A 23,289-nucleotide genomic window follows, 5' to 3' on the forward strand; every position below is an offset into this window, starting at 1 on the left:
TCTCCTTTCATCTCAAGGTAGCACTCTGTCGTACGAACCAGCCGTCTGGGTTGGCAAGCAAATTTTCACCTAGACTCGGAACCCCGCAAGACTATGCAATGGTTAAGCCAAGCGGATGAGTGCATAATGAACGTTGAACCATACTCAGGTGGTCATGTATGTCAAGTATCGTTCCCCTCAACGGGAAAAAAAACAAAGTGATACAGATCGCCCGGAAATTTTAGCCTTGCCCACGTTGTGTGGCGCGATGAGACAGCGCTTTATTGAGTGCTACCCAATAATCCTGAGAGGTCTGGCGTAGGTGTGTAGATAGGATCTATGTAATAGTAATCTTCTACGCAGTTCAAAAGGTGATGTAGTACTATTTACGAAGTAGGTAGTTTGACCACCTACATGTATTGCACATATGCAATGTAGGTGGATAGGTATTTGGCGATCCATCGCACCGCACTAGAGGATCCGCCTACTGGTGCGCTAGAGTATTACCGTCGCAGCCAGCCATTCTAGAAGAAATGTTCCGGAACGTCCAATTGCAATCAGATTATAGACATCTTAATGAAAACCTGTGGCTAACACGACGAAAAAGCATACGTAATTATATAATGATCCTTGCAGAATCCTGTCGGTGAATCTGAGATAATTGGTGGCGGGCTTGCATCATACGTCAGTTCTGCCGTCGTTCCTGCAAACCAGCCATCTTGCAGAGGGGAGATCCCGAGACGCTGGAGCGCAAACGATAGGCTTACACTAGAGTCGATGCTAACCTCGGGCGGTTTCAGATCGTTAAATCAGTTCAGCTAGTGGCCGTAGCCCGCTCAAACGTGGCCCCACTCTTGGCCGAGAATCGAGACACCGAGACGGGACACGCCTAAACTAGAAGGTACTTCGGTACAGGAACTAACCCTCCGTACCTTTTTACACGTAGGTATGTACTTTAGACGCATCAGCGACATTTACCCAGCCTTACGACAAGAAAACGTCGGACACGACTTGAATATGTGCGCTGACACGAGTTTTAGATATACAAGTCCAATGCAAGTTCCGGTATAAATATGTCTCGTAACGACCCAAGTACGGCAGCATTCGCCACTCCCTCGCTTTAGATTACACTAACCTTAGGTAGGGAGCAATTAAAATTAATATGGCAATCAAGTCGGTTTGCTTTTGCTGGATAACTATGGCGGGTTCTAATCAAACCCGTGCTTCCAACCACTTATTGCACTTTTAAATTTCTTAAGGAAGCGGCATTTAGGTTGTCCTTACGTTTAATAAGTTGACCTTAGGCCCGTTGGTGCGACAGCCATTGTTTAAATTGTATACCTACCTTATATCTACACGCCTATTTATATGTACTAGAATAGCATCCCAATTATCTATCGTCCGATGTATAATATAACAATGGCGTCGAAGTACTGGGAGCCTCACTTGCCTTATAAGCAACACGTAATCATTTATGTAATAGTAACGCATTTTTGAAAATAGCAAGGAGAGGCCGTTTATATTTCCATCTTAGGTCGATATTCCTTCTGATGTTTCGTACCTAAATGAGTTGTCCTCGTTGTCCTGTTGAGTTTCCAACAGGCATCCCCTATTGCTACTCAATTCCAGAATACTGGATTAAGTCAAGACTAGATATGTCATGAGAGTGTCTAAGCATATTTGACTGGAGGAGTTCTTCTTGATACTTGGCTGCCGTGTAGCATCTAATGTCTCTTTTGACTTAGTCATAGGCTTTAGGCTTATAGTAAAGATATGCAATCGTAACTGTTTTTTCTCGATATCCCCCTTCTTTTCTAATAAGGACAACTCTTCTCCTTCGTATCTGAGAAGTTAGGCCCTTACTAGGTATACTACGATTAAAATAACAGATTAAATATTGGGATTTAACTAATTATACTTTAGCTTTTCTAGTTTGAGGTAATAGCCTCCATACTTTTAAGGTCTCCAAAAACATTGTGAAGTCGTTAAGTTTCAATATCATAATAGGAACATACCTAACCCGAATAATACACGAGTGTAAATAGCGTCAAAATACCTAAGCACGTCAAAGTTACCACCGGATATAATGCCTACTCGCCCCCCTTCCCGTAAGATATCTTTAGCATATAGGGGGTCATCTGCATTTTGAAACTCGAGCGTAGATATAGGTGGTGTATAATGCAAAGAAATCAAAAGCTATATGCATAAGGTGTAAAAATGACTTCACACTTTGAATAGCTGTGGCGAAATAACAAAGGGTATATATAACATAACATGGACATCGTAAGCAGCAAGCTGAATAGTCGACCTAAACGACTGGTATGTTACCGAGGGCTCTGCTTTTTCTCCCTTTTGGCCTCCTTCTCAGCCTGCGCGGCTTCCCACTCTTCCAAATTTTGAATCAAAATCCAATCGAGAGATTTAGCCCTACCACGTTCTAGCCAGGGGTCCTTGAGCTTCTTACCCTTCATATGTCTCTTCCAAGCCCGCTTTCTACTCCTTATGTTCTGCTTCTCAGCTTTCGCAATCTTGTGCTTGACTTCCCACGCAGCCATTTTGGCAAGTACGGTCGTCTGCCCGTTTGGAGGAGGGAGGTCGGCGAATGACAGTTCACACGCCCATTTAGACATGTATTTAATGCATCTTTCCTGATTGCTTAAATCGAGGGTTTCTTCGGTAAGGGGGGCCAATAAGGTCTCCTTCTTATCGAGGTTAAACATCTTCATTATCCGCTTAGGACTGATGATCTTGGCGTGCAATTTACGGGGATGGAAGTATTCCTCGTTCATAATGTTGAAATATTTCTTGCAGCGCCTATGATTTACGATGGCCATCCCAATACTCGCTGCCAGTGCCAACGCAGCGGCAATTCCATCAGTTCCGTCGTAAGGAATGAACTCGACAGCGAGGGCTGCGACCAGAGCCGCGCGGCCGGCTATATGAGGCCTGATGAGGATATTAAGATTGTCGATAAATGTTAATAAATCTTCCGGGGTGACGGCGTGGTTCGCCAATTCTGGCGCCCATGCACGCGCGAATGGGATGTGAAGCCCTGGATCAACACGAGGGATTAAGACTGGCTTTGGTAGTGGTGGTAACTCTGCATCGTGCGGGATAGGGGGAAAACAAGATGTTGCTATATCGAGTATCTGAGTCTCAGTGACTTCTATTCGGGGATTCGGTGGCCCTTCAAGGGACTCCTGGGTATCAACCCATTCAGGGGATGCGAATTCTTCATTCTTAGTAACAGCAGCCCCGTATGAGGGTGGGCACGATAGTGGGATAGTATCAGATCCTAACTCCAGGCTTGTGGATTTATCGGCGTCCTTATGGGTCTTGGTCGTAGCAACTTGCTGATCGTCATGCGGGGTGGACGGGCCCGACTTTTCGGCCTTTGACCTAATAGATAGTCGGGTTTTCTTCAGCAAAGTAACCATAATATCTCCTAAAAGTTCCTTAGAGGACATAGTTAAGTATGATAAAACCCGCCAAGCTAAGAGGGCCGGGTTTTCCTCATGTAACTGATAGTTTAATTCTATTTAAGGATAAAGAAGAAATTATACAAGAAGCTTATATCCCGCATTTGAAGATCAGACTTATGTGTAGAATACGTGCAGAATGGTCCTAGAAATTAGAAAAGCAGCGACGGTGATACCATTATATAGGGCGAATGAAGATCAATTCTACTCTCTGCTGATAAATTAACTACGTGTTTTAGCACGAAAATCCTGGTTTGAAATGCATCTAAGTCTAGGTATGTAAGTTGACAACTAATAGCGATGCTATGCCTTTGGCAGATGCGGCGTATCTGCAGAAGAATATTGAGGGTTAAGGGTCACAACGGGTGATAGACGCCAGAAAGTACCTTAGTAGGTACTTGGGCGGGTATGGAAATGGCAGTCATGTGACCCTACGTAATGGGTATCCGGCACGCTCGGGTTATGCAAGTACATTCTAGAACTCAATTGGATATAAAGACAGTGCTTATTCGATATATCTACTGTCATATCTGTCCATCTATCCACTATTTACAGGTGGTTTCAGCTGGAACCCCCTGACTAATAATCGTCACACAGCTGATAAGGCGTGACGCAGCTCGTCATCCAAGTCCGTAGGGTCCGGTTCCTTTGCAGTGTCCAACCTTTCGACCTTACAAACTGACACAATCAAACACGCCACCAACTAAACCTTTCCTTTCTTTCTTTTCTTCATCGTCCATCGAAACAAACAACCACACATTCCTATTTCTTTTCATTATCCTGCGCTTCTATGAAGCATTGAACCTATTCCTCTGCTGCTATCATAACCTCCAAGATGCAGTTGAACTCTATCATTACCGCCGCTGGCCTGGCGGCTTTATCCAACGCATTGCTTCTCCCTCCCGAAATCTCCGAATCTGACAAGGACATAATCAGCACCCTTCCAGTCCCCGTTAGAGTCGGCGCTGCCATTGCAGCTGTTGAATCCCAGAACTTGAAGCTCAAGTGTCCCGGTTGTCCCGTTCACATCCCTCACCATGGAAAGGTCAAGATCGTGAACGATATCCCGAGCCATTTGGAGCTGGACTTTGGCATCGTGGCTTCCGAGAACGCCGATCGCTTGATGTTAAATGGCTTCGAGCTTTTCCCCAACCCGGACCCCTTCCGAAACACCTTGACCGCTGCTGTTCGTCCCGATGTCCTACATCGACAAATGAAGAAGCGGCCTCATAAAAAAGGCCCTAAGCCTCAGACTCTAGGCTTTGGCTTGCAGACTCGACCCGTTGCCAAGAACGAGGAAGACGCGTTAGAGCTTATCGAGATCGAACTTGACATCATCGAAGTTGGCGATGTCTTCGTCGATGGTATTCCAAACGTCCAGGTTAATGTTGTCAAGACGCCTACCGGCAAGTTAATGCTTGGCGAAATCAAAACCATTGACTCCGAGACGGCGCAAAATAGTCCTATGGATAAGCAAGAGGAATGCACCACTCTACTTTGCAAGTGGAAGGCCGTTATTATGCAGAAACTTGCCGGCCTTCGTTTCCACAAAGGATGTGGTGGTCGCCCTGCTCACGTTAAGGGCCACGACGAAGCCAAGGTTAATGATGAAGGCAAGGTAGAGGAACCTCAAGAACCCCACCATGGTCATCGCCAAAAGAACTGGGGGTTGTTGTTTAAGAATATCGCTTCCCACATTCTACTACCTGTTGCTGTCGGTATCTTTGCTGGTATCACTGCTTGCATGTAAGTTTCCTCTAATAATGATGAATACCTAGTAAGAATGCGTACTAATTAAATTATAGTCTCGGTATGATTGCCGGTACAATCGCCGTCTTCATCTGGCGTGCGATCGTCCGCCGTGGTCACACCCGCCGGCACCACCACCGTCACGGCCATCACCACAAGACTTCTCATACCGAAGCTGTTGTCAACGAAGAGAAGTCGGGCCTGATGGCTAACCAGGAAGAAGTCGATGCTCCGCCCGCCTACGTCGAGGAAGGTGTTGTCGTCATTGACGACAAGAAGACTGAGAATGTTATCTAAGAAAGTGATACCCCGGCCGTTTTAACGGCAACTCTTAACAGACTCTTGACGGACATCAACATCAAGATTTCTGAGCGAGGACTGATGGACAGATTTGTAATGCCTATCCGGACTAAGATAGGTGGATACGGCTGGCGTTGAATATTGCTTGTACAAGGACAAGAAAATATTGTACTGGGAGATGGGAGATGGGAGATGGGAGATGGCAAATGGCTGGTATTGACGGATGATGTATTTTGATTACATTGGTGGAATCTCTCTCCTTTCGTCCTTTTTCCTTTGGTTGTATCGTGTACTTTGGCAAGTAGAATACCCACGTTCCTTTCAATTTACATCTGTAAGAAGTATTCATAATCAAGCTGGTCCCCATTATCATAACCCAGGGGCCACCTCAATGTCGTAGCCAACTAGTAGTACTCCTTTCCAGTGAAGTATAGTAATAAGCAACGCATGTTGTCTGCAGTAAATGATGCCAGAAACATAATAACTCGCAACCTTTCCCCCTTTACCCTGAAATGGAGATGGGAATCTGTGTAGACTAAAGTTAGCCGAGAATCACATATACTTCCCCCTTTTCCACAGTGTCGTGCATTTGACAAGTCGCTGCACCAATATCTTTTGGGAAGATAGGAGAAACAAATTATTCCAACGCTTAACTCTTTCTGTAAAAGTTGAAATGTGATAGGTTTAGTAACGTAGAAATAAAAATAGCCACTTACTTAGCTCCCGACACGTAGAACCCAGACTTACTTCTAGCTTTAAATCCTGAGATCAACTGGACGGTTAGCTCCAAAGTTCGGATAAATAAATAAATAAATAAATAAAACAAAAGGAAGGAAGAGCTTAACTAGTGTAATGAGATTCTTATATTTTGATTTCGATGGTTTATATAAGTAAGTAACTTAGGTACTAACTAGGGAAAATTCAACTTTAACGGCTGACGAGGTTCCTAGGCGACTAAGGTAGTAAAGAGTATGATAATATGTATGATGCGAGGGTTTATATATCTATCAACTACCACCTAATACCTAGCGTTTTTGGCCACCAATGCCTTTTCATACTAGTTACTTTTTAATGTTAAGATTTAAACTCATTCTATATCACTAGGTACTTAGGTAGTTATATGAGAACTCATTATGCTATATGCAAGCGCCTATGTAAATACAGCTAGCTGTATTCAACATTGATTTTAGTTAACTATTCTATCTTCATTTTTACTTTTCTAAAGAACTCAATCACTATCAAAAGCCCACCCAAGTCACTGTTACGGGGCCAGATCTATGAGAAGTAATAAAGGAGTGAATTAACTACCTAGTTAAGGGACGAAAGGTGAGTCTTTTTCCTAACTTTCTTCCTATCCTATCCATCCTATGCTGTGAAGCCCAAGCTCTGCTCCTTCCAAATCCTGCCTAAAAAAACCATCTCTTATAACTAGCCATAACTTTCGTACAATGCCTTTTTTTTTTTGAAAGCTCCTAAAGAACTACGCGCCATCCGCATAGGTTGTAACCTTAGGCCAAAGGGGTAGGGGTCGGGGCAGAAAGGCAAGTAGCGCACTCGCCGCATTGTCCGTGTATCACTACCTCCTTTGTGCAGTGGGGGAGGGTGCTGGTCGTGATGGTAGGTAGAGGAGGAGCGGTAGGCTCGCCGAAGCTACAGGTCCTAGTTGGCGAGATACACACAGGGTGGCAGACTCCGACAGGAGGAACTGTGGTTGTAATAGTCGTGACACTGGTGCATACTATGTGACCCGGTAGTGTAGTTGGCTCGGCGGGAGCAGCGTTGGCGCTATAAGTAGATGATGCGTGGTTAGTTTTAGAAAACAGGAAGGTGGTGTTATTGATGTTAGTATGGCGTGGCTTACCCGTTAAGTAAGGCGGCGCCGGCAAGGGCAACGTGGACAATAAACTGCATTATGAATTGCTTGGTTGGATATAATAATAGGACAAGTGGAGTCTGGGAGTCAAGGTAGTAATGATGCCGGTAGTTGTCTGAAAGCTTGGCTTGTGTTGTATTGCATCTTTCCCATCCGTCGATGAGGTGCTGGGGTTTATATATTTTCTTGGCAAGTCCTATTTCAGTCGACAGATACCAGTCTGGGTGGTCAATTGCCTATTATTTGGAACCACTCAAGGCAACCAAGCCACCGTAATAGAACCATGGCTTGCATTTTCCTGGGGAGCAAATACCTAGCAATCTGGAAGTGATTCCCGCGAATACCTAGCCCCGGTAGGCTTATGGCGCAAATTGCAAAGGATTACCTAGCCCCTGAAAGCCAACGAATTACCGGTCCGAGCTTCATATGTAGATGATATCAAATAGTTTGCTGTGTAACACGACGGATTAGCTGAGATCGGAATCCTTCTTCCATCATAAGCAAGAGAGAAGGCAAAGGGGGCTTAAGTTAGGTAATTCGTATTAGCAACGAACATTGTAATAGCCGGCGTGACATCAGGCGTCTGATCGTGACATAAAAAAACGGTTGTCGGCTCAGGAGTGCATACTTAATCGGATATGGGCACGGGCACGGGCGTCGGTTCCGAGACAGGAGACGAGGCGGTTCAGCTCGGATTTACGGCCAATCAATTGGAACGTTCTTATAGGTTGGAATACAGTATTTAGCGAATCCGCGATCACTCAGCCCTATGGCTTGGGGGTGTGAAAATCCGACTGGTCGCGTGGAATCGTAATCGATCTATTTTCTTGGCATCCGATACGGCTCATCGAGGTTACATGACGCGAGGTTTTCGTGCCATATAATATAAGCTGATATCTGGGGTATCACAAGGTAAACACGTGGGCTGGTGATGAAGTAGTGCTTGGCTTTATTTGACGATTTACGGTCTCATCTCGATATGGCATCGTGTGAGCATCAAGACTGTCTCGTTAGTGTAGATGACCGGCAATACTAATGTGATATCCGATTTATGTTGTGATATTTATAGAAAGCCCCGTACATACTCTTGTACGGGAACTTGAAGGAATGTCTCCGAAATCTAGTGATGACTTAACGAATACGTGGTTATATCCTATGGTCTGCAAAACGGTACTCCTTAACTACCTCCTAATCTTTCAAGCGGGGAAATATCGCCTCTCCGAGCTGATGAGAGTTCAGCGAGTTCACCGGTCTACCCGGGTCTCATTATTATCTGACTTAATATATATAGACAAATAGTCGGTCACCCTTGGGATTGTACGCGTAATCGCTGCGATGGAATAAATCCATGGGTATAAGCTTGTCTTCGGTATACCAAGTCTTCACTTAGTAACTTTAAGGAATATTTTCCGCGTCGGGCAAGGTACATTCTCACATAAGACTTGACCGAGATCTTGTCCGACTCCCTTCGAAAAAGGATGCAATTATACATTGTAGGTATTTGCTCTTTCGAACTCTGCATAGCGAAAGGACATATTACTCAACCACCAGCATCCATTGACTAGGGGACTCTTCCATCTTCCCGACAGCACGACTATCATAATCATCACCCATCACTTCCTTCTCTAGGCTTACTTCCATGTCATCAACATAGTCACTCAGCCCGTCCCGATCCTGGCAGTCCAGACAGTGCGGTGCGCAGCCTCGCGAGGGTGACCAATGCCAATCCCACTCAAGGAATATGAACAACCGTTGTAGACCCCCGTCGCGTAGTGCTTTCAATGGCTTTAGAAAAGCTTTGTGTGCTTTAAATACTAAGATCGGCATCCTGTAACAGCTGTCCAAATAATGATGGAATAGGCTGCGGTTATCTATAGCTCGGACGTACGAATCGGTAGGACCGAACCACAGTCTCATATGTACGATGAGCGTCATGGCATTCAAGTTGGCATGGGCTCGTAAATTGTCTATCGCAAATTGCCAATCAGCACATATCGGGTCGGTTGGCTGTGGGCAGAAGAAGTCGCCAGTGCTAAATCCAGGAAATACGAGCTCGACACTACGCAGATGTGAGAGTATTCCTGGCTCCATGTGCCTAGTGAAGAATCTTGAGATATCCAACCTCCTTCTCAAGTCTTGCGATCCGATATTGGAACAGAAGATGTTCGGATCCGACATGATAATGACGCGGTTCCAGGAATAGAGAGTCTCGATAGCGTATGCGTACATGCTTTGACTGACTAGCATTAGGGCTTTTGGCGGAATCCAACATTGGCAACTAGACGAATAGCTACTATGACGGGCGGAGCAAAAGGATCCGGTAGTATCGATGTGAGAGGGATTGCAGGTCCAGAACCGCCACGCATGAGAATAAGATGCTGTTAACCAGCTTCCCTCTATTGCGTCACAGCAATGCGTCCCGGTCCCAAAGCGTACCACGTGGAAGCCATTCTTGGGGCTCCATTGAACCTCGTTACAAGGGGTGACAAGATCAGTATGCCTGAGAACCCTGAGGCGAAGTTCTGGCGGAAGTTTCATAAATTGGAATGGTTTCGTAAATTGTGATCTAGCCCCTTTGCTCGTAATGCTGTTTCTTGGGCTACCGTAAATACCTAGCGAACTATCCCTTGACGGATGAAGACGGATATGACAGTCTGCAAGTACAAGTTATCGTTGAGCGGTTGCAAGACGGCTCGTGTTTTCTCATCGCTACCCGTATCGCAAATGAGGTGCAGCTTTAGAGTCTGTCCTCATCTTCTGTGGTGCGTTCCTCGAACCATATCTTTGGGGGTCTTCGGCAGAGAACAATGTCAGCTCCAACTATGAGACCGGCTTCTTCATATACCTGACGCCGTACAGAAGGAGGCAGATGAAGAAAACTCTTGGTGTGTTTGCATGAAAGATTGAAATTCTCGCAAATCCGTTTCTGGCGCATATTATGACCGATAGGTTGTTGACCGTCCTGTTGATGGTGTTTGAGCAGTATCAGAGCATTACATAATGAGACTCTACATAATACAGACGAGATTTTAATTGGAAGTTTACATACATTCATATGCGTAATACACGGTCTGACCCGTCTTAATAACCTTATAGTGCACCTAGCAAGGATTGTCGCAACAATAATACCCCTGGACTCGCTAGCCTAAACGTTCACGTGAGTCTTCGTTTTTAAAAACACTCTATGATTTATATTTCTAACGTTGAACATTTTATGCTTAGTTAACTTAAATGCGCGCGATATTCATCAAATGAATTGTTAGGTCATCCTAGTCTGGCACTATACTACACTTGGTATGGTATAGTTATTCTAGTTTCATAAGACGTCTCGTATAACAGAATAATAGGGTCACGCTAGTTATGTCTTGTTCTCATTGGAATTTCCCCGCTTACATACATAGTAGTGAACTGCAAGAAAGGATCGAAAAGGACCTAGACCATTGGTTATTGGGCGTCATCATGCCTGACCTCCCTCGGCTGCGGCTACAATGATAGGTATCCGTACCTAGCAGTAAAATGGAACCTAAATGGGCAACTACCTGGGGTAGCTTAAATCCTATTACGACATAGCAGTAGTGTTATTTTAGTGTCAACGGTAGCGGCCGAGGCGACAGATCCGAAAGCCGGTTTTAAAGGAGCTGGACCGGAAACAAATAAGTCGCTATAAGTCGCCTGTGCAATACTTTCGCAGTTCCAAGATGTCATACCGATTGAAGCTTATCCACAAGACAAAAACACAAAGGCAGGCTCTTAAAAGTTTTCATTGTTCTTACCTTAATACTACCTCTCGTGGTGATAGGTAGAAGTAGAAGGATCGAATGATCAAGGGCCCTTGTCATTGGTGCCGTTGGAGAAATACGCGGGGCATTCCTCGTATTACAGCACTGTTACAAGCACTACTACCTCCTAATGTACCTACAGCACCTACTCAATTAGGTACCTAGGTTAGGTACCTTAGTATTTCGCTGGTATGCGCGCGTTATTAGGAATGCGATTTCCTCAACAGGGAATAGAATTAGTAGTACCTTCGGATGAGACCGTTGTCTCTCCCCCATCTCTCTCTCTCTATCGACATCATTCTTTGTCATCATCATTCCTCATTTGCATACTGCTGATGTTGGATTTTTCGACACCCCGTAGTTCACAGAACACCACACCACACCTACACGAACACATCACACCCGGTGTTGCCGTACTACATCGATCCTGTCTGTTGGGAGCTGCACTTGCAATGCCATAACTCCAGTAGAACCTGTCCGTTTTCTTTAATTCCATGTTCATATTCGTGTTCAACTAGGTTTCCCCTATTCGCTCCGTTTTAGTTGGACTTCAACTCGTCGTTATGTGGTTGTGGCACTCGCGGCGGAATGCCGTATTATCGGTAGCCTCGGTCTTAATGGTTACCAACCTCGTCGCTACGTATGAGCTAGACGTCGAATCAACAGGTATGTGATAAGCTTACTACTTACTTATATCTACCTAGCTTCTTACCTCGAAATGAAACTGTTAGATTCTATCAAGGACACAGCCAAAAAGATGGCAGAGGACTTGGTATCTTTCTATCACGGTAATGAACCCGGACAAACCCCCGGTCTTTTACCACAGCCGTATTACTGTGAGTTTAATGTTGCGCTTTATGTCCTATTCGCTATTCGTTCCTAATTCATAGCACCAGGGTGGGAAGGAGGCGCGTTCATGGGCGCGTTAATTGATTATTGGTACTACACTGGGGATACTACTTACAACGACATCGCTCAGCAAGGTCTACTTCATCAGGTCGGCCCGTATAATGACTATATGCCTCCTAACCAGACACTTACCGAGGGTAACGATGACCAAGGATTTTGGGGCATGGCTGTCATGACCGCGGCTGAGTACAAATTCCAGGACCCACCGTCAGATCAGCCGGGGTGGTTAGCACTGGCTCAAGCCGTCTTCAACACTCAAGCTGCTCGGTGGGATCAGGCGGACTGTAATGGCGGTTTGCGATGGCAGATCTTCACGTGGAATAACGGCTTTGACTACAAGAATTCTATCTCGCAGGCATGTTTCTTCAACATCGCAGCACGTTTGGCGCTTTACACTGGCAACGCTACCTATGCCGACTGGGCCGTCAGAACGTGGGACTGGATGGTCAACGTCAAATTCATCGACGATAGTTATAGAGTCTACGATGGAGCGCATATCGGTGACAACTGTACTACTATCACGCCGTATGAATTTTCGTACAATGTTGGCGCATTCCTTCTGGGATCAGCCGCCATGGTCGCATATACAAACAATTCAAAACAGCAGAGCGATGTCGAGATGTGGCGCGAACGGGTCGATGGTCTGTTAAACAGCACAGAGCAGATATTCTTTTTCGGGAACGATACTTCGAATCGAATTATGATTGAGATTGCTTGTGAGCCAGTTAGTTTATGTGATACGGATCAGCAATCATTTAAGGCGTATTTGAGCAGATGGATGGCCGCCACTACAAAATGGGCACCGTGGACTTTCGATCGAATCAAAACTTTGCTGCAGAATTCTGCCGTAGCTGCCGCGAAGCAGTGTACCGGTGGTGATAACCACCGAATGTGCGGGTTGAAGTGGGCGAATAATAGTGGTGTATGGGATGGTACGACTGGTGTTGGACAACAAATGGCGGCTATGGAAGTGGTACTGGCTAACATGATACATGAAGCTGAGCTACCAGTTACCAATAGCACTGGTGGAACCAGTGTTGGTAACCCTTCGGCGGGTGGCTCCGATAGTGGACGAGTGGATCCCAACGGCCGGTTTTTCTCTGGCCCGGTATCTGGAGGCGATCGAGCTGGTGCGGCCATCTGTACTCTTGTCATCCTCTTGACTCTCTTAGCTGGAGCCATCTTTATGGTGGCAGACGAAACAAAATCAACAGCTGATAACTGGACCAACCTTCGCTCGGGTATCTCTGCCGCTTCCAGGCCAGGCGCATTAGCAGCTCTGACACCAGGAGGCAGAAAGAAGGCTATGCTAGACGAAAAAGGAAAGGGACTTGGGATGGAGAGAAGTTCGAGTACCGAGACAGGCGAGAAAATCCCGTCAGCCTACCCAAATGGCAGACTACAGAAGCGCCCGGAGAGTTTGCAGCAAGCACGGCCTATAAGGCCGATGTCAACCTCAGGCGTACTATCTTCAGCAGCAGGCACCATACCAGCGGCAACTACGACTAACGAGAACCGTAAGTCGACCGGCGGCATTGGCCAGAGAGGATCGGTACTTAGGAAGCAGAGACAGTAAAGCCGGATAATTAATTGCACATAGGAATACACAAGGGACTTGCATTAGGACTGGCGTTGGAGGATTTAGCATCTACTACGAGGCTTTATGGACATTTTCACGGGGTTTACAGGGAACCGTTCGGTCTATGGATAGGCAGGCATTGGAATGGATTTACAGGTAGAGCTATAAGATACCACGAACGTCTACACGCTGTGCTCTTAGCTAGGTACCTTTCTATATTGACTATCACTCTATATGGTAGAAAGGCCTTATGAATGTTTAAATCCGATTTTTTGACATATGAATGGTGCAGATTTAAATTCTTCCTTTTGGTGGGACTGATATCATGCTAGCAGGTACTTTAGGTAAGTAAAGAGATAGAAATGTTATTTCTACTACCTTAAGTTTAACCCCTGTATACAAGGGAATTTTATTCTCTCAGGGGTATGTATATCTTATAACCACTGCTGATTCTGGTCATAAGCTGTTGTTTAAAAATAAACGAAGACGAAAGATCATAACAGTATTAGAGCAACGTCAAGAGGATATAGATCTGAAAAGGTGTCTTACTTTAGCGTCTGTAAATGGACATGCCTCGTGGATATCATGTGCTTCGTACCTACGCATTGCTTAGCCCGGCGTGGCATTAGCCGCAGCGCAGATTAATAAACGGGAGTTTAATATATCTATATTCATTCGTCTAGATCCCGTCTTGCCGAGGAATCCGCCCGGCCGTTCCGTGATATACCGCCCCCTGGCTAGTCCAGGAACCGAGGGATTGGTGTTAGCAAACTATTCCTAAAGGTATAATCGCCGATAATGTCGTTGAAAACGTAGACGTGATTTGCCGAAATATCGCAAAGTAGTTCCTATATTCAGAAATGATTATGTAAGACTAAAACGTAGGTATAGCTTTCGGGGGTAGCTTAGGGATACGTGATAGTTAATAATCCACCCCGAGACAGGATGCAGTATTTAACGGCTTAAGATAGCCAAATATACGCCCAAAGATACACGTGAAAGATACACGTGATTCAGCTGCCGAAACAAACCCCATGTTACCATCCACGGGCACATTAGCACCATGTGTACCTATGACACCAAGTTTGACCTGGTTAGGGACACCTTGAGTGTTTGGTTACTTTAAATAAGGCTGTACAGCATGCAGGATCGTTCAGAATATTCTCGGTTCGCCGGTGTCTGAAGTATTCTGATTACCTAGTGCATCGATAAGGTCTCCTTTTGTAGACGCCTTGGTGTTACGTCCACGAGATTCGCCTCTGGAGTTGATCCAAGCCCCATCCCATACCTATTCCATGGTGGCTGACTTAGATTTCGTTAGCGAAACGTGCTCAGCGATTGTTTTAGAGTCCGAGACAATCTTGATATAGGAATTACCTTGTTTGGGCAAGGGGTGAAGAAGGGGATCATGATGTGTTTTACCATCTAGATATGTACTCCCGACCTAGAGCGGAAAGAGAAAGCAATCATAAAACGCGGCGGGCACACAGGAGCTGATGCACGAGAGGACGAGAGGACGGTTCCCCTTTATACCTTACACAGGTGCAACTGACAGCGTCGAGGCTGTTGAAGCCAGGCCATCCCTAGTAACTGCCGGCTACCCACTCCATCTCTAATAGGCCTATTGTATTGCTAGGCTTAGCCGTCTTTGAACGGGCAAGGGGTGTGACAGCCGTTGAGTGCATGCGTTCTCGGACGGGTAGGCACATTGCCGCTGCGCTGCCGTTGCAAGGAACCGAGGACGTCGTGCGTCACCTGGAAACAGCAATCGACGTGCTCAAAGACCAAGACGACGAGACGTTTAGGTTTTTGTTTGAGTCACCGGAGCACGAGGTATTTCCATTTTGGGTCATTTCGTCGAGAGAATAGCCAATGGTAGCAGGTGTCTATCTAAAAACGAGACGGTTGGCGATCTACCTAAGCCTTGGTGAGCAGGTAGGAAGTTTGGGACGAATATGGGATCTCACCTGGTTGGGGATATTGGTTGGGAATATGATTGGGATAAGAGCACTGTTAAAAGGTAATGTTGTAGGAGTAGGCATAAAGGAGTCCTGCAACACCAATAATAGGGGGAGTGGATTAGAAAGAGAGGTACATAAGGTACCACCTACCTAACCTATTCACTTTTCTTAGTTAATCTCGTGATGTAAGTTAAGGCGAATAAGACTGGAAGCAGCATCGAATTAACGGTACGATAACGAAATAACCTTTAGGCATCTTAATTACCATGGAAACAGCAAGAATGACAGGCGCTGCAGGCACTACAGGCACTGTCGGCATTGTACCTGCATATATTTGTTCCCTGAGGTTCATGGCCGGCTCCTTCCCTGGGCAACACCGTCGCTCTTGCCACTTTCGAGTACATTTCCGAGTCGCGTTTTTTATTTTGTGTGTTTAGATCTTGCCCTCGAAAAAAAAAAAAAAAACAAGATCCTGCCCTTAGGAAACATATTCTCTACAACTCTTTCATAAATTTCTAGCAACTTTTTTACATTGCTAGATTATTTTCTTTTCCTTTTCCTTTTCCCTTCCCCCCTTGTCGATCTAATTCTCTGATCATTATCAGAGAGTTCTTGGTGCACAGTTCCTCAACTTCTCTAATAGTTACTTGACTTGACTTGACTTGACGTCCATAACTCCGTTACGCGTCAAGTCTCGTCTCTTCGACAACACCCAACACCCAACACCAACACCGTCCTCCCCTTTCTGTTTTGTTTGACCGACGTTCAATTCTACCACGTCAAACAGACATCTATCTATCTCGTCCCCCATAGACGGCTTGACTAATAACCTAGTCAGCGTGCCGATCACCTTTCCCAGAACTACCATTGAATTTGTCATCTTCCAATCTGCATCACAATGTCGCCTGTTCCCAACTCTGACGACCACTATGACGCCGGATCTCCCCTTGATGGCGGAGCCCCGCCTTCTGACCTAGGCAACAGCGGCACGCATTACCAGCCTACTGGCCTCGAGATCGGCGTCATCACTGGCGTTTGTGGCCTTGTTCTTCTCACCGTCGTTGGAGTCTTCATCTGGCGAGCCCGCAAGAACCGCTTTGCTAAGGGCGCTAGCGCTCTTCATTCCGGACCTGACACGGCCCATTCGGAGGGTTCCCCTCAGCCTTTCGGTTCTCACTCTGGTATCGAACCTGTTCCTCCCCCTAAGGATGCCCGATTCGGCGCTGTCAAGACTGAGGCGCCCGCATCTTTCGACCAGCCCATCCCGATGCCATCCAACCGCAACGACGAGGTCCAGTGGAGCCATTGGACTCCCATTAGCCGCCAGGGAAACAGTGGCCATGGTATGTTATCACTCATGCGCCTTCTTATACATTCATAACCAGGTATACTTGGAAATATGCTAACTTCTACTGTAGTTGAGGAACACGAGATAGCATCCCGTTTCTAAGCATCCCTTCATGCGACAACCTAGCCCCGGCATCAACAGTCTACATTTGTGAGATGGTGGCCATTTCCTGGCCAATACCTCTCGATGCCGGCATACATGAAGAATCAGATGAATGACTCTGTTTCCCACGAGCGAGTGGATCTTGGCAGATTTTGGAGTGAGATCAGTGAGATGGCCTAGTTGTTGCAGGTACAGTTGTTGCAGGTACAGGAGTTTGGCATCATCAGCATTGCTTTTGTCTACTTAGGTAGCTATGTGTGGTATGGATTGCTCACAGTTGTCCCATTTATTCACCTGCGGCAAAGGATCGACATAAAAGAAAATGATGGAATGTTTGAGGTGGACACCCAGGAGGAACTTTGCATTAAATTTCGCGTTGTATTACGGCCTAATGAAGAGAACAATCGCCAATGCCGTGCGTTGTCATGAACCTAGTTGCTTAATTGTGTGTGATTAGAAGTTGCGTTTCTTTCCTAGTTTAATAGTCTGATACGACAAGTCTGGCTCCATCACCATAACTATTTTTTGGCCCACTGAAAATGAAAATAACTTATTGCTAGCATTCTTTAAACGCTCCTAACTTTCTTTTTTTGTGATACTGATCGTCTCGTGCTTTTTGTGATATGGTGACTCTCTATCTACTGCTAACTGGTAAACATGGACAACTTGAGTTTCGATTAAAAGTTTGTATGTAGTGAGTGAGTGCATGGCAGGTCTGAATAATGTAGTGGACTAGGGGTAGTCTTGTAAAACTAATAGGGGCTATCTATACGTCGTCCTACGGCCATCAGGATGACTGAAGTGTATCAGCCCCATTCCGAAGATTCGTCTAGGTAGGTACATCAGAGGACCACATACACATAATATAACTATATAGCGTAGGTAGGTAGACATAATTATAGTATCCATCTTTGAGACTCACAAGATCAACCCAAGAGAACCCATATATGACCTGGGTTTGTAACGGATATTATTTTTTTTTTTAAAAAAAAAACATGACTAGAGCATTATCCCGAAGCAACAATAGAAAGCAAAACAATAACGTAACTCTAGGATAACTAGACTTATTTATTCTACCTTAGTTTAGAAAGACTCGTCTCTACTAGTCATGCAGGGTATTGGTTTAAAGCCTTAGCTGGGCCCTCATGTCAAGGCCATTTTGCCACATTGGCAGTACCTATTGATATCCCTTCTCTGTAGTTTAAAGAGAAACCTTGGCAAGCATAGGTATAACTATCATCGATTACTTTCCAGTCCGGGTGTAATACTGTAATAATATCTATTCTGACGCAAATACGTAATGATATTGTATGCGTACCTCACATACCTAGGCGCAAGCCAGTCAAGTTCAAGTTCAATCTAGCCCAATCTTCCAAAACACCTGCCCTCACCAAGATTAAACCCCTTAAACGCCGTACATATCATACCGCCTGCCCTTGTCCAGTTTCACCGAACCGGATTAACCCTAACCTAGCCCAACCGATCCGTTCCTGACCGACTACCTGAGCGAAGAAGCGTCCATGAAAATTACCAGAAGCAAAAACACAACGCAGAAAAAAAAAGTACCTAGGCGCCAATCCCAGTTATACTTGAACGTACCTCACTGATTCGAGTTACCGGGGAGATACCTGCTCCGGAAGGTTGCGTTGATAAGACTACTTATCGTGCCATGTTGTATCTGGCTCGCGATCACTTCCTCCATCGCCGACTGTGTTACCGAAGTATCTACAAGCTTGTTAGCAACAGTTACATCGTGTCCCCGTAACCTATATCCCTCTAATATTCTTCTCTGCATTATATATCCAGAGACACAACTAGAAATGAACAAAGAAAATCTCAGCCTATACATACCATCAAGATCACTAAAACTGCTCCCTATACTTGGCGTACCGCTATCACTATTCTTCGAGTACCCCCTACCATTCGCGCCAGGGCTGCGTCCTGCAGTTTCCGTTGTCCTTCGCGGCGATATAGGGCCACCACCCGCTCCCGTCCGACTACCGCTAAGTGCGGACGGCGCTGTGGAGCTAGACGAGTCCGAGGTTTGCGAGCGATGGACACGGGTTGACCCCTTCGCAGCAGCGTGGCGCTTCACGTAGTCGCGCGAGGGGTTTCCGCGGAGCGTGGCGCTGAGGTCGTGTTGCGCGCCGCTGCTGCTGTCTGCTTGTGGCTGGTAAGGTAGGAAGGCCGGTTCACCATCATCGTCTTCGTCGTCTTCGTCATCCGCGAAGGAGGAGGGTGCAACATCGCTGCCTTGAAACCGTGGGGGCCGGCGGATGATTCTGGACTGCGCGGGGCTTGAGGAGGATGAAGAAGATATAGAGTCGTCGCTGGACTCAGTTGGCCCTGGGGAAGCCGGTTCGGTGTTCTGGTTTTCATTATCGTTATCGTCATCGACAGATGTTGCGATGGGGAGGGATGAAAGACGGCGGCGCTGGGGATCAACGTTAGACTTTACGGAGGCTTTGCCGCTGCTAACTAGGTTGCGAGTTGCATGGACGGCGGTGTTAGACGAGGACGTGCGCGTTACGGTTGGTCGTGGAGTGCTTCTCATTGGCGTACCAGGGACACTGCCATCGTTACGCGGCAGAGGGGAGTCCTTCCTGATCGACAATGCTGATGGTGCTCGAATCGACCTATCACCGGACCCAGTGCGTCGCATAGGTTCTGCCGAGAACATGCCATCGGGTCTGGGCTGAGGCGACGGTGCCGAACCCTTAGAGGCTGTAGCAGCCCTGCGTAGCTGGGTTTGAATTTGGGAAGTACGATGATTGCTGAGCCAGGTAATCTGCTGGAGGAGGAAGTCGACCGTTACCCCGAATTGGTTTGCGCTTTGAAATGGGTTGGCAAGATAGCGATGTTGGGGATGAAAATTAGCACTTACATATCATTCCCTGGTGAATAGTTATTAGTTATTTTATGTGCCATCGCTGGTTACCTTAGGTACTTAGGTATTATGGGATGATGGAATAATAGAATAATCATTACTTACAGTCTATTTCCGTCTTATAAGGACGAGATACGATGCTCCAAAGGACTTCATCTTTACTCGAATCCCAATTTGTCTGAACGTGTTAGTCATTTAGCTTCAAACAGCAAGGATGAGATGTGATGGAATCTATTAAATTTAGGTACGTACGGGCGGAGGATCGACAAAGTCACCTCTAGGAAACGGGAGTCGAACGAAAACCGTATAGGTCGGCTCTGGCTGCGTAGGCGCCATTTTGGGTCAAGTCATGCTAACTAGTGGCTATTCGCGTGCGAGATCTGCAGCCCTTGAGCGGTGCTAGTTGATGATCAGGAAGAAGAGATAGATGGACGTTGAGAGAGAGAGAGGTAGAGAGGCAATCAGCTACAGCCGACGTATTAGAGACGGGGATCTATACGCTTATCGGATTAGGACGGGAGCTTTTATCGATAACATAGGGCGTACCTTTGTCCGGTCCGGTTTGCTCCGGTGCCTAATTATGTATATTTACCCCAGACATTACCTAATGAAGATTGGGGGATGCATGAATGACCTAATTATGCAGTTCAATCAACCTTATTTACGAAGAAGATAAGTACACAGTATATGAAATGAGTGGCTAGGTACCTATAGGTCAGCTGTCACAAAAACATATACCGGTTCCTCCACTCGGATTTGACAAAAATCTCCCCCAATCCCCCCTCAATATGTTCCAAGTGTGTCTAAGAACTAAACGTATCTGCCCGCCGAATTGCTCAATTAAAACGCCAAGACGATACCACCCGTGTCTTATTACGAACGGGAGGGTGTAATCATCTCCCTGCGCTACGATGGTTGCGTACCCGTGATCTCACCGCCGCAGCGCCATTGGTCAATCTACCTAGATCCATCCTTCACATGTCGACTTGCTTATGGTTGCTTCGACAACGAGCTAGCCCTACTGATCAGCGAGGGGTAGCTCAGAGCCTTGCACGCGTTACAACCCTCTTGCTGAATTTTGGTGGCTATGATACGATGACTATGAAAAGGTGGAATTCCCCAGGCAAGGGCTGAGGTTCGTTCTACGGACCTCTTGACTTCTTGACCCCATTTTAGTGCCTTCTTTTCTAAGATCGAATTTCAACCTTCTAGCTAGCTAGCTAGCTAGCTTACTATAGTAAGCCTGTCGTGAGTGAATTCGGTCTAGTTAATACGGGCTAAAAGGGTACCCACGCTACAGATAGCTTGGAAGACGGTTATAAATGGAGGTACGTTAAAAGATGCACTCCAAGCAAACCGTTACGTAGACAATATATTAACGACATAATCAGACTATATTGAAGCGTGAGGCTTCGTTTCCGAACTGGACTCAAACCCCCATCCCGGGTTTCACGCTCTCGGCATCGGGTCTCATCGCACTTGCGGACCTCGGAACCATCGCTAGGCGCACGCAGATCGTAGGAGGGGCGTCGTGGCTCGATGCCTTGCTCCTTGCTCCCGGCCTGCACTATCAGCAGGCCGCCGACGCGCTCGCCGGTAGTACAGAGTCGTACAGCGCAGTTGAGCTATATGAGGGCCAGACGTCGACGCACAATATCACCAATACCGCTACCCAGCGCTACCTAGAACGTGTGGGTATGGCCGGGCAAAGGGTCACCGTGGACGTGGGCATGATGCCCGAGCGTAACTACTATTTCCCAGGTGGTCGGCGGCAGGCTCGTGGCCAGCGAGCTACCATATGGCAGGACCAAGGCGCCGACCTAGGTTGGGTCTCGCACGTATTATACCTCATGAGCCCCGCGCTTACCGTAACTGCATTCGTGTTCATGATCCTGCTCCGGGAATGGTGGGGCGTGGCATCCCTCCTCGCACTTATGCTATCCCGCGTCCTGAATATTTGGGTTATCAAGCAGCGGTCAAAGCCTCCCGTAGCCCCACCGCCAAAGCCCGACGTGAGTAGCTTGTTGACGGAGTACCTGGTAGACCTGGGGCAAGGCCGATCTGTGTGCCTGCGTGGCGTGGCGGAGGACTTGCAGGCCATCACCACGACGTCGTGGCTGCGTGCCAAGACACATCTAGACGGCTACCTCGAGGCGGCTGCCAAGCTGATCGTGTACGTGGTGGCCGCTTTCAGCGGCAACATGACGCAGGTCGGTTCCATCATCTTCATGCTGCTGCTGCTCATCACGGCCGGGTTACTAGGACTGAGTAACGCACACGCGAAAACGTTTCGCATGCACGGGCGTCTGGCTACGCCTACGGTTGATAATCTACCTCAAGGCCCTGGTAAGTCTGTCGCTACGCCGTATCCGCCTAGCGACTCGGATAGTAAGGGCGGCAGCTTCTTCTGGCCGCCTACGACGACGAGGTCGTCGAGTGGGTTTACGGGGATGGACGATTTCGCGGAGAAGGGACAGGTCGGCGGTGTGGTGAGGGATAGGTATCCTTTTGACGATACGACGGATTACAGGTGATGTATAATTGTTCACCTATCTAGGTAGGTAGGTAGGTAGGTTAGACTACTTGCTGGTATTTTGGTAGTTATGTCGGGAAACATAGACTATTACTAGGCATATGATTGGAATAATATCGTTGCAAGGCACGCGGCGAGGCACGTTGTATTTTGAATATGAGCATTGCATAATGGGAGATGGGTTTGCATACGTATTGTAATCTAGTCTCCTTTACCATGTGGGAATCTGGCAGTGGTACTAGCAAGGTGTGCTCTTGATTACATAGTAGTATTTTATAGTAGTATTGTATATGTCAACTACCTATAATATTGAACCGTCATTTTAATTGCTTCGTGCTATGTACCTACATACTTTACTGCATGCAGGCAAAGTAGGGGTATCCTAGGTAGGTACATATATAGGTTAGGTAGTTATCGTCATATAACCAGGGGGGTGGTGCATGGGCAGCGAAAGGGAAATTCCCGTGACACGTTTCACCAACACCTCTGCAGTCTCATATTGCACTGCCCAAACGACTCAATGCTCCGTTACGTGTGATATTAGGTTAGCAGTGTGGTATTTACATATATACAAGAGTTCCAATGAAGTGAAGTAATGGTGACGGAGAGAGATATAACCCCTTTGCTCCGTGTTCCGAGGGGCTTAGACCATAGGTATCCAAGTGACTAGGAGCTAGACGCGTTCTAGCGTGGTTAAACACGGTAGCTTTAGCAGCTTTTAGTGCGTGAGTTCGCGTAGGCCACCCCGCAGGGCTCGTCCAGAATGCCGGTATGGCGCTAATAATGTATAACAGCCTGAGGTCTAGAATAG

At 46.6% G+C, this 23,289-nt stretch overlaps 9 protein-coding genes across 9 annotated transcripts; 4 read left to right on the top strand and 5 right to left on the bottom strand.

Annotated features, from left to right (window-relative positions):
* Positions 1-2,207: 2,207 nt before the first annotated feature.
* Positions 2,208-3,549, bottom strand: F5Y00DRAFT_249038 (uncharacterized protein). Its single transcript, XM_048009534.1, has one exon. It carries the CDS (start codon positions 3,444-3,446, stop codon positions 2,304-2,306), a length of 1,143 nt encoding a protein of 380 aa, XP_047860234.1. The 5' UTR covers positions 3,447-3,549; the 3' UTR covers positions 2,208-2,303.
* A 463-nt stretch (positions 3,550-4,012) lies between these two features.
* Positions 4,013-5,875, top strand: F5Y00DRAFT_249040 (uncharacterized protein). Its single transcript, XM_048009535.1, has 2 exons — positions 4,013-5,204; positions 5,264-5,875. Exons 1-2 carry the CDS (start codon positions 4,294-4,296, stop codon positions 5,502-5,504), a joined length of 1,152 nt encoding a protein of 383 aa, XP_047860235.1. The 5' UTR covers positions 4,013-4,293; the 3' UTR covers positions 5,505-5,875.
* A 910-nt stretch (positions 5,876-6,785) lies between these two features.
* F5Y00DRAFT_249043 (uncharacterized protein) lies at positions 6,786-7,985 on the bottom strand. The gene is made up of 2 exons (XM_048009536.1): positions 7,369-7,985; positions 6,786-7,292 (listed from the first exon to the last, which is right to left on the bottom strand). The coding sequence occupies exons 1-2, from the start codon at positions 7,416-7,418 to the stop codon at positions 7,016-7,018; spliced, it is 327 nt and encodes a 108-aa protein (XP_047860236.1). The 5' UTR covers positions 7,419-7,985; the 3' UTR covers positions 6,786-7,015.
* A 693-nt stretch (positions 7,986-8,678) lies between these two features.
* F5Y00DRAFT_249044 (uncharacterized protein) lies at positions 8,679-10,531 on the bottom strand (the record flags this gene model as incomplete). Its single annotated transcript, XM_048009537.1, has 1 exon — positions 8,679-10,531. A coding segment is annotated over exon 1 (998 nt), but the record flags the coding sequence as incomplete, so codon positions are not given.
* Positions 10,018-10,531, bottom strand: F5Y00DRAFT_202097 (uncharacterized protein). Its single transcript, XM_048005367.1, has one exon. It carries the CDS (start codon positions 10,433-10,435, stop codon positions 10,118-10,120), a length of 318 nt encoding a protein of 105 aa, XP_047860238.1. The 5' UTR covers positions 10,436-10,531; the 3' UTR covers positions 10,018-10,117.
* A 533-nt stretch (positions 10,532-11,064) lies between these two features.
* Positions 11,065-13,988, top strand: F5Y00DRAFT_249045 (glycoside hydrolase family 76 protein). The gene is made up of 3 exons (XM_048009538.1): positions 11,065-11,825; positions 11,891-11,995; positions 12,056-13,988. Exons 1-3 carry the CDS (start codon positions 11,723-11,725, stop codon positions 13,642-13,644), a joined length of 1,797 nt encoding a protein of 598 aa, XP_047860239.1. The 5' UTR covers positions 11,065-11,722; the 3' UTR covers positions 13,645-13,988.
* Positions 13,989-16,506: 2,518 nt separating this feature from the next.
* Positions 16,507-17,058, top strand: F5Y00DRAFT_274118 (uncharacterized protein; the record flags this gene model as incomplete). The annotated part of the gene is made up of 2 exons (XM_048013296.1): positions 16,507-16,951; positions 17,027-17,058. 2 exons carry the CDS (start codon positions 16,507-16,509, stop codon positions 17,056-17,058), a joined length of 477 nt encoding a protein of 158 aa, XP_047860240.1.
* A 1,224-nt stretch (positions 17,059-18,282) lies between these two features.
* Positions 18,283-20,416, bottom strand: F5Y00DRAFT_249047 (uncharacterized protein). Its single transcript, XM_048009539.1, has 5 exons — positions 20,198-20,416; positions 20,051-20,123; positions 19,943-19,952; positions 18,910-19,889; positions 18,283-18,783 (listed from the first exon to the last, which is right to left on the bottom strand). Exons 1-5 carry the CDS (start codon positions 20,279-20,281, stop codon positions 18,659-18,661), a joined length of 1,272 nt encoding a protein of 423 aa, XP_047860241.1. The 5' UTR covers positions 20,282-20,416; the 3' UTR covers positions 18,283-18,658.
* A 298-nt stretch (positions 20,417-20,714) lies between these two features.
* Positions 20,715-22,709, top strand: F5Y00DRAFT_249050 (uncharacterized protein). The gene is made up of 3 exons (XM_048009540.1): positions 20,715-21,182; positions 21,246-21,273; positions 21,337-22,709. The coding sequence occupies exons 2-3, from the start codon at positions 21,268-21,270 to the stop codon at positions 22,477-22,479; spliced, it is 1,149 nt and encodes a 382-aa protein (XP_047860242.1). The 5' UTR covers positions 20,715-21,182; positions 21,246-21,267; the 3' UTR covers positions 22,480-22,709.
* Positions 22,710-23,289: the final 580 nt, after the last annotated feature.

Source organism: Daldinia vernicosa (assembly GCF_022497035.1).
Source record: "Daldinia vernicosa strain CBS 139.73 unplaced genomic scaffold F5Y00scaffold_78, whole genome shotgun sequence".
Lineage (NCBI taxonomy): Eukaryota > Fungi > Ascomycota > Sordariomycetes > Xylariales > Hypoxylaceae > Daldinia > Daldinia vernicosa.

Excerpts from the sequence above, each read along its gene's own strand:
- F5Y00DRAFT_249038 (XM_048009534.1), bottom strand. The coding sequence starts at position 3,446 with ATGTCCTCTAAGGAACTTTTAGGAGATATTATGGTTACTTTGCTGAAG.
- F5Y00DRAFT_249040 (XM_048009535.1), top strand. The coding sequence starts at position 4,294 with ATGCAGTTGAACTCTATCATTACCGCCGCTGGCCTGGCGGCTTTATCC. Across the intron at positions 5,205-5,263 it reads GCTGGTATCACTGCTTGCAT|TCTCGGTATGATTGCCGGTA; the intron begins GTAAGTTTCCTC and ends ATTAAATTATAG.
- F5Y00DRAFT_249043 (XM_048009536.1), bottom strand. The coding sequence starts at position 7,418 with ATGCAGTTTATTGTCCACGTTGCCCTTGCCGGCGCCGCCTTACTTAAC. Across the intron at positions 7,293-7,368 it reads GGCGCCGCCTTACTTAACGG|CGCCAACGCTGCTCCCGCCG; the intron begins GTAAGCCACGCC and ends ATCTACTTATAG.
- F5Y00DRAFT_202097 (XM_048005367.1), bottom strand. The coding sequence starts at position 10,435 with ATGAATGTATGTAAACTTCCAATTAAAATCTCGTCTGTATTATGTAGA.
- F5Y00DRAFT_249045 (XM_048009538.1), top strand. The coding sequence starts at position 11,723 with ATGTGGTTGTGGCACTCGCGGCGGAATGCCGTATTATCGGTAGCCTCG. Across the intron at positions 11,826-11,890 it reads GCTAGACGTCGAATCAACAG|ATTCTATCAAGGACACAGCC; the intron begins GTATGTGATAAG and ends TGAAACTGTTAG. Across the intron at positions 11,996-12,055 it reads TTTACCACAGCCGTATTACT|GGTGGGAAGGAGGCGCGTTC; the intron begins GTGAGTTTAATG and ends TCATAGCACCAG.
- F5Y00DRAFT_249047 (XM_048009539.1), bottom strand. The coding sequence starts at position 20,281 with ATGGCGCCTACGCAGCCAGAGCCGACCTATACGGTTTTCGTTCGACTC. Across the intron at positions 20,124-20,197 it reads ACTTTGTCGATCCTCCGCCC|ACAAATTGGGATTCGAGTAA; the intron begins GTACGTACCTAA and ends TAACACGTTCAG. Across the intron at positions 18,784-18,909 it reads CAGTTTTAGTGATCTTGATG|ATACTTCGGTAACACAGTCG; the intron begins GTATGTATAGGC and ends ACAAGCTTGTAG.